This window comes from Neolamprologus brichardi, chromosome 15, assembly GCF_056152115.1.
Source record: "Neolamprologus brichardi isolate AB-2024 chromosome 15, ASM5615211v1, whole genome shotgun sequence".
Lineage (NCBI taxonomy): Eukaryota > Metazoa > Chordata > Actinopteri > Cichliformes > Cichlidae > Neolamprologus > Neolamprologus brichardi.
Window position 1 is genome coordinate 12,353,048 of NC_142118.1, and position 8,709 is coordinate 12,361,756.

Sequence of the window (8,709 nt, forward strand, 5' to 3'; positions counted from 1 at the left end):
GAACTCCGGTCAGGAGAAGAAGAGTTAATGAGCTGCCGGTGCCATGTGCAGTTAGAGGAGCATCAGGGGCCAGAATCCATATTTATCAGCGGAGTTGTGCGCAGGCATTAGAATAGGCCGCTAATGCCGCTTGCATTCTCTCCCCCCTTATTTTCATTAGGCTCTGATGACTGCGGAATTGATGCGGCCTGCAAGTTATCAAGAGCCACTAATTTCACATTAACGACCATTGACTGCGCTTGCTTGATTCGAGGGGGTTTTTGACAATTATCACAATCAGGACTGGAGCCCAGATCGTTTACCTTGACTCCGTGATTATTTGCCTCGCGCCAAGCGCACATTGCAAAATTGTATGGTGTCAAAAACCCCGTAAATAATGAAGAGACCATGAGGACGGGCTATCTCTTTCCAGCAGGGACGCTCACTCACACCTCCCCATTACTCAAAGGCGTTGAGAGCAACCCAGGTTAGAGTGCAGTGGAAATGCCAACTCTTTTCATTTTGCGAAAAAAAAAAAAAACCTGTAATGGTGTCCATGATGTATGGGGAAGTTGACTTAAAGTATTCCAGTGTACAGTCATGGGATAAACCAGATAACTTTTCCAGTAAACCTTGCTTCTAAGTAAGTGGACCCACTTATTTAAAAGCGGGTCCCTTTAATTCTTAATCTATTTGTAGATTTACAAAAAAAGAAGTGCTTTAAAAATTTTATACTCAATAAGAGATGTAAGAACTCTGTGATAGGCCATTTGTTAGACCATTGAGCCTCATTGTACTAAAGCAAACACAGCATCTTACATTCCCACTAAACACAATTTAAAATATATGCTTACTTACTGCCCTGTAACTAATTTTCTGAAAAACAAATTAATGCATAGATGATGTAAATAGGTTCACGGGCACTTTTCAGAAATCATAAGGAACAAGGTCAGGGAGTACAAGTAACATTTTTACAGTTTTCAAAAAACCTTTCAGAAAAGGTGTCTATTTTAACCAGTGGAGGGCAAAATGACCCAGTACATATTTACAGAGGTACAATACAGTTTAGAAAAAAAAAAATATAGCGGATGAAAAATGTTAGGCTTTCTTTCATAAAAAATGGCTTGAAAATGTCATGGAAGTCATGTAAAATGCCTACTTTACCTTAAAGATGCAAATATGAGCATCCTATATGACGTAGAGAAGTCATTTAGATTAAGCCCCTCCTACCTTCAGGGCCCCTGAAGACAGTCCTGTCCTAAGTTACAACTGTGCTGACTGCATGCAGTATGCAGCTCTGAGGATACATCTTGTAATAAACTAACCATTTTCTTCTACAATGATTGTTGTTATTTTATACGCACTTAAAGTCTTTTTTTAATCAGTAATTTACTAATAAAACTAGTTCAGATATTACTTTTCCTTGCTTTAAGTTCGACTTGAAAACATTTGCATACACTTCTAGGGGTTTACTGAAAGCTTACCGCAAGCAGACAAGATGTGAGCATGCGTGAAATGACAGCCTCGTGGAAGAACTGAGCTTTAAGAAGATATATAACGTCAGTATTATATATAGGGTATAGGTCTAAAAACCCCCAGACTGCAGCATAACCTCAACCAGTATGTACAGTACTCTTGTGTGCTCTGAAGTATTGTACATCCCGCAGACTGCGACGTGCTCTCGCGAGATTTCACAGTCACATGATTAACGAGGAAGTCATGGGATCTCCAGAGTGAAAGCCAGCCAGAGATAAATCAGCTGTGTTTTTCAGCCATGTTTCCGTATAATCTCTACTTGTTTTTTGTTTTCGTAGCGATATATGTTCCCTCTCTCAAGTGTGGAGACGTGGTACATCTTAGCGATTCAGAGTCAGCGGACAAACTGGAAGCAGTCCCGTCTTTAAGCAACGCTGCGGTCAGTTCTCCCGTGTTTAAGCCCGCCGTGGACACTGTTTTCTCGTTCAGTGTGCTGTCTTCCTTCCCAGAGGACCTGGAGGTCAGTGACTACTGCAGCGACCTGCTCCACATATTCGGTCAGCGGTATGTGGCCTATGTGAACTGCTTGGTGCCCGCTGCTCGACCCGTCAAAGTATGCCAGAGCTGTTACTCTACTTATGGCAGCGTCGTGGAAATTTACAAGAACATCTCGTCAGATCAGGTATGGGCTAAAGCCATTTTCTGTGTTTTTCTTTGCTATGGAAAAATGTCTCCAGTGTTTGTGTGAAGACAGGCCTCCTCACGCGCATCTGTCGTCAGACACCAGTCTTGTGATGTGATGAGTGTTTGCTGGTGACACATTTGAGGAAACAAGCTTAATCCTTGAAACATCTTTTGCTGATCTGTTGAGATGGAATGGAAACACACATGCAGCACCTGTGCAGGCAGAAGGTAACTCGTGAGGTCCTTTTCAAATGCCCCTGTCTCCTCAGATGGGTCCTGGGAATGTGACCTGCAGGGACAGCCTTCTGCGCAGTGATCGGCTGATGCTGGTTTACCAGCTGTACAGCAATCTGGAAAGTCTGTGGGAAGACTCCAACTGTGCCCGTAAGTCTTCTTCAGAAGTATAAAACAGGATTTCTGCATTTCTGTGAACTTCTAACTCACACAGAGGAATACATCTGGCCTAAAAGTGTTTGCTGTGGGTGCTTTAGTGAAAGTAAACAGCAGATATGTAGAGCTGAGAATCCTGTCATTTTCTTTTTAGTTTTTGGAGCCATGTTAGGTTGTGACTACATGATATAATCAGATATAATCAGACAGTTATTTGGATTGCTTACAAAATATAGTTCCGAGGCTACTTGTAGATCCTCTAAGTAGTCTCGTGTGACACACATTTTGTGTCTTTCTGCTGACGTCAGTTTGTGATCTTGGTGATCACTTTTAGAGCTCTGCATGAACAAATGCCTGCTTACATTACCAAACTCTTACACCCATTTATAACGTGCAGTGTTCTGACAAATACCAGTCTGAAACTGCACTAACATTACACTTGTGATCTGTGGACTCTTAAAGAAACTCTTAAAGACTTATTTGTATAGACAAACTAGTGGATGTTATTGCTGTGTTTTAATAGTTGTATTTATTTGTTGAGTGTTGTTATGAAGCACTTTGTGATCCTCATCTAGAAAGATGCTAAATAAATACAATTTACTTACTTGCACAGTAGACTTTAACATTAATTTCTTCTACTGGCTCAATGCAAAGGCATTAGCTCATCCAAGGATCTGACCAATGAACATTCTCAGTGGAACTGGTAGTTATTTCCTCTATTAAAACTTCATGGAAAAAGTATTATAAATTCTGCGCTATGACAACCTTAAGGATCTTCAAAAGACAATTCAACACCAAAGCACCAAAATATATTTAACTGAAAAAAATAAATCAGAAAGTCTTGCTTTGTATTAAATTGTGCAGGCAACAATGAGTAGAGAAAAACAAGACACTCTACCTTTAGCTGAAGTCTGCACACAAAGTCTGCACACGAGTTCCTGTATTTGGTTTGGCACAGCACCTTAGCCATCAGCTATGAAGTGTTTCCTCTTTTCTTTTCTAAAAAGACACTTAAACAAACTTAAACAACTTCAGCAAAAACAAAAGAAAAGCAGCAAGTCTTTACAAACAAAATGCAGGTACTGGTGGATTAATATATTTATTTATTTTTTGTTTTGTCTGAATCGTGTTTTTCTGACATTTTGCATCAGACGTTGACTGCAAACTAACAAAAACTTGGTTCCAAGTGGAGGAAAATAGCTGATGTTACCATAATGCATCTAATGTTTCTGTTTCTATTCCCTGATTTGCAGAATGTGTTAGTGGACACTTCGAGAGCCTGACCAATGACACACTGTACTTCATGTCTACTCTCAATCAAACTCTCACCTGCTTTGAGAAGTATCAACAGGTATTTAGTGAATTGGGCGACGATGTCTGTCTGTCTCCACTGAGTTCATGTTCTGACGTTAGACTGTTGCACTTTTCTTTAGGGGAACCACACAGAGCTGTGCAAAAACTGCAAGAGTGCCTATGGGACCCTGAATGTGCTGTACAGCCAAATGGAAAAAAACAGTACTCTGTGCATTGACATAGAGGATGCGGTATGTATGCTGGGAGCGGAGATAAGCAGACCTTTTCAAAATGGGAAAAGAGAGAGCTGCACCCTCTAGAGGAATCTGTAGACATCAATAGAGTGTTAGCCCAAAAACTCTCACTTCACCTTTAGCTGGTGACAAAATGAAAGTGTTACCAAGAACTTTTTTGTGTCACTTCCCAAAAGTCTTACCAAACGATATGTTACACGTCAATGTTGAAGATTCATTGGACGCAGAGCCCTAAATTAGTTTTTGTTTCAGAAGCTTTCAACCGAATTTTTGGCAGATGAATGCGGACGAATGGCATACAGAACTGGAAACCTAAGAGGGTCGAATTCATAGTAATGTTGTCCTGTTGCTGTAGTCAGCTGAATATTGTTATTGCCCTGTTTCAGATGAATATGACCCGCAGACTGTGGAGTAAGAATTTCAATTGTTCCTTCCCCCGGGAAGAGAATGTGCCCGTCATCGCTGTGTCCAGCTTCATGCTCTTTCTGCCCATCATCTTCTACTTGAGCAGCTTCCTTCACTCTGAACAAAAGAAACGCAAGCTCATACACCGTGAGTAACCAGCTTAATTCGCCCATTGTCAAACACAGAGATTTTTTTAACGGGGTTTTAGGGAGGGCTTGGGGTCTTTGTAGAGGGGAAAGACTTCACTATCTCTGATACTGGGGGTTTGGCTCTGGATCATACACAATGTTTGAGGATTTCTTTTTTGTGTGTGGAAGGGCGGATTCTGGTAGCCTTGAAGTGTTTAAGGGAATTTCTCAAGACTCAAACATATTTAAGGTAGTGGCTGTGGGATGGATCTGTAGAAGAAGAACAACATAAAAACAAAGGGGTAAATTTAAAAGATGATGAGATGCAAGAATTATCCCGTGCTCAATAATAGCAGCTTGCTTAAGTTAGATTGATAAATAAGTAAAATTGCCTTTATCTTTTTTTATTATTTTAATTAAATAATCATACATATCGCAGATTCTTGATATGAAACAATTGGTTTTTATTCCAGATTGAAGCGCAATAAAAACAAGAGAAACAGATAAAACACAATGAATAAAATAAAGATAAAGTAAAAGTAAAACCAAAAAAACTTTTCCACAGAGAAACCAGTCTCTTCACAGCAGATACTGGTAAGGTGGAAACATTAAGCCCCCACGGATCTCATTCTTAGAAGTACTGATATAGATTAGGTTTCATTTAATGCAGATTTAAATGAACAGACTCTTGCAGCTACAAAAACGTAATTTTATGCAACACCGCCTTGGTCTCTTAAGTAATAATCTCAGTCTCTCATTGCCTTATAAGCAACATGAAGTTTGTATAAACTTGCTTTCTTGTAGTTTGTCCACACATCTGCACATAGAGCAAAGTTTGCAGATTGCTTCACTCCTAAACCTGATTAGTAGGATGCATTTAAATACATCATTAGTTATTACCTATAAATATTTTCGTCATCTGTCATTTGAGCTGTAATAAAATTTAAATTCAATTTAAATTTATGAAATCTCACATTTTTGTCCTCCTTGGAGACTTTGTACCTCACGTTCCACACCATGAGCTTCTTGAGACCACCACTAATAGGACTAAAGACCACACAATCATCTGCATACATAATAGTACTACTATAAATCATGCACCCAGTTTTACAGGCTCGCAACTTCTTCAAAAGCTCATCAACATGAAGATTAAAATAAGCGGGGGAGGTGACAGAATTCCTCACTCTTGACTTTCCTAATTCCAAATGAGGTTTGTGTAGATCCCAGGATCAGTAGTCGGTTCTCTAGCCGGTAACTGAAGATTGTCTGATCATCGGGTTGAATAGGAAAGTGTCGTTCCAGTCATGCTCAAATTGTTGGATCTACTCCACATTTATAATACTGACTCGTCTACATCACAATTGCCTCCTGTCATTAATGGACGTAAGCCACTAATCTTAAATCAAAGTATTTTTTGTCTTTAATACCGTTTCCTAATACTCAGAATTAAATCTCTGCAGTGTGAAATTATTTTAGTGCTTGTGTAACAATTTTGCAAATTATGTCCTTAACAGTTGACCTGTTAGACACTATATGACAATTTTTTTTATCAGTGCTGTTTACGTGCATGGCATTGTCTCTCAAACACAGTTTGTGAACATGAGATCTTTGGTGAACACTTGTATAAACAAACCTAATAGGGAAAAGTGAAAAAAGCTGACCATTTCTGGGATATACTGTGAACAAGATTCATCACAGTCAGGCTTTCTTTCTTTTAGCTTGCTTGACAAAATCTAAAACCACCAGTTAGAGATAACAGGTATAACAATGCTGGTTTTCAGCTTTCTCTGCTTCAGGCTTTGTGCGCACTCACAAAAAAGAAGCATTTCATGGATCACATGATTCTTCTTCCACCTACTTATATCAGAGGGTAGTAAAATGGTGATTAAAAATTTCTAAATGTAAAATGTATGAGTGAAATGTAACACCACTGCAAATAATATGAGGCTAATGCTACGTAAAGTAGTGAATCTTAGGATTTATCACAAAGAGCTGTAAAAAAAAAACCCCATTTTAATTCATCTTAGTTATTTTGCTGTTCTTGTGCTGCTGTTCTTTTTGAACGGAATACGCCTCCCCAATTGAATACATGTAAAAATTGCTTTCGTTTGAGGGCATATAAACATGAAATTAATTTTATTCATTGATCAGGTATTTTTGGTGTGTTTCCTGTGTTCTAGTAGCTGCCGTTTCAGCAGTGTAAACAGCAGATTAGAACCATGTGTCACAACATTTATAGATTTCTTTTTTTTTTTGTATCACCAAATTAATATGTGAACATTTGTGTTAAAATGCAACATACAGTTTGTGCTTTATTTGGTGGTTTTAGTGGTTTCAGTCAGGTCGGATTAAAAACCTGCACATATAAATATCACCATATTCCTCTTGCAGAGAATCTACATTTGCACTTAAAACAGCAATAGTAACAAAAAGAATCATTTAAAACGTGATGCTTCCAGCTGATTTTAAACTGAAATTTGGAGCTAACCCGCTCCTGACCAGGATATGGGTTCAGCAAAAGTTACCATGGTGATTTAGCCAGTGTAAAACAGCCAATTTAACTGACACAGAAAACTCTTATTTTAAGATCAACATAGCTCGCTCTCACTTCCGAGTACACCCCTGTCTACTCTTCTGAGAATGACCGATGCACAAATATTGTAAGCGACTTCCATGAATAGCAGTTGCAGCACAGCTTAGAGCTGAAGTAGCCAGTGCTTCTGATTCTTTCTGCAAAGTAATGTCCGTTTTCTCTTCACAGCCAGGAGAGCCAAATCAAACACGAGTCTGATGAACATTCAGGACAAACTGAGCTGAAGAGGATGCACCTACCTGGAATGGAGTATTGATTTTTGGGAGTAACTTTATCATCTCACTGCCTTGTGCCTGAAATTTGACCAAATCTGAAGAACTTAAGTGCAGCCTGCTCCACTGTTTTCAACAGGCTGTGATATCAAATAGTATTAAGAGGACTTGAAAGATCTGAACAATTGCAATATTTTTTTTATTGCACTAAAAGGACTTTGGAAAGGTGATAGCTTTTACATCTTTCTAGTTAATTTTTTTGGGATACCTGGAGAAAAATCCACAGTTACATTCTGCTTTATTACGTAAACTTTAACATTAGGGATTTCCATAAAACAGAAATAAGTAAATCATGTTAGTCTTTGAACTTGTAATCACGTGGTCGCTCGTGTTGCACAGTACGCTCTTAATCCACAGGCAGCACTGGCCTCTCCTTCCTTTTTAACTCGTTAACAATCTTCAGGTTGTTCACCGTATCCTGCTGTCACGGGAGTGAGTGAGTGGTTGAATGCAATACGAGTGTGTGCGCGTGTCTGTGTGTGTGTGCACGCGCCTGCATGCGCTCTATTTATGGATTTAGAAATGGATTTTCTGTCTCTAATGTATGTCCAGAAGAGAGATACAAAAAAGAAGCACTTGATGTCCATTACTGGTGATGTATCTGCTGTAAGAAGAAGAGGGGTGCACATCAGCGGGAGGGGGAGTAAATAAAGACATAACACACATAATGGAAGAGCACTCCACAGGACCACACTGTGATGTTACCTGTTTTCTAGTTGGTGTTTTTTTTTTTTCTTTTTCTTTTTTTTTCTTTTTTTTTTTTTTCTCCCTTCATGGTTGCATAAAGCTTTTAATGCGCTTTGTTGTCATTTTTCCACTGATGTTTAACTTAATTTGTTAACGGGTTTCTGACTGCTCATGAAAGCGGGTTGATGAAGTTGCTGTGAAGTAATGTACACCTTAATTTTCAATGCAAGAGCTCAAATAAAGAAATTCCCATCACAGACACGGCACAGGTGGTTGTATAGCAATTTAACTACAAATCCTTGGGTATCAATGGCTGTTTAGTTTCATTTAAAGTTTTTTAATCTGGTATTTAAAGGCATTTACAGTTTTCCATCATGTGTGCATTTCATTAACTTTTTTTTTCTTCCTATTGACTACTTTTATTTCTGCTGCATGTGTGCTTTCATTGGCACTGTGACACAAGTTACATTACGCCTAATGAGTACAATGTCATGCTGTTGTTAGAGCAGTTTCTTTACACAGCAGTGGCCCTTGTTCTCAGGTTACGT

The 8,709-nt window shown here is 38.9% G+C and overlaps 1 protein-coding gene across 1 annotated transcript; it reads left to right on the forward strand.

The window, feature by feature from the left end:
* Window positions 1–1,684: 1,684 nt before the first annotated feature.
* Window positions 1,685–8,418, forward strand: ostm1 (osteoclastogenesis associated transmembrane protein 1). The gene is made up of 6 exons (XM_006792485.2): window positions 1,685–2,137; window positions 2,409–2,523; window positions 3,783–3,880; window positions 3,963–4,073; window positions 4,463–4,628; window positions 7,371–8,418. The coding sequence occupies exons 1-6, from the start codon at window positions 1,754–1,756 to the stop codon at window positions 7,424–7,426; spliced, it is 930 nt and encodes a 309-aa protein (XP_006792548.2). The 5' UTR covers window positions 1,685–1,753; the 3' UTR covers window positions 7,427–8,418.
* The last annotated feature ends 291 nt before the right edge of the window (window positions 8,419–8,709 follow it).

Coding starts and splice junctions, on each gene's coding strand:
- ostm1 (XM_006792485.2), top strand. CDS start 1,754: ATGTTTCCGTATAATCTCTACTTGTTTTTTGTTTTCGTAGCGATATAT. Junction 2,524..3,782: donor GGAAGACTCCAACTGTGCCC/GTAAGTCTTCTT, acceptor CCTGATTTGCAG/AATGTGTTAGTGGACACTTC. Junction 4,074..4,462: donor GCATTGACATAGAGGATGCG/GTATGTATGCTG, acceptor GCCCTGTTTCAG/ATGAATATGACCCGCAGACT.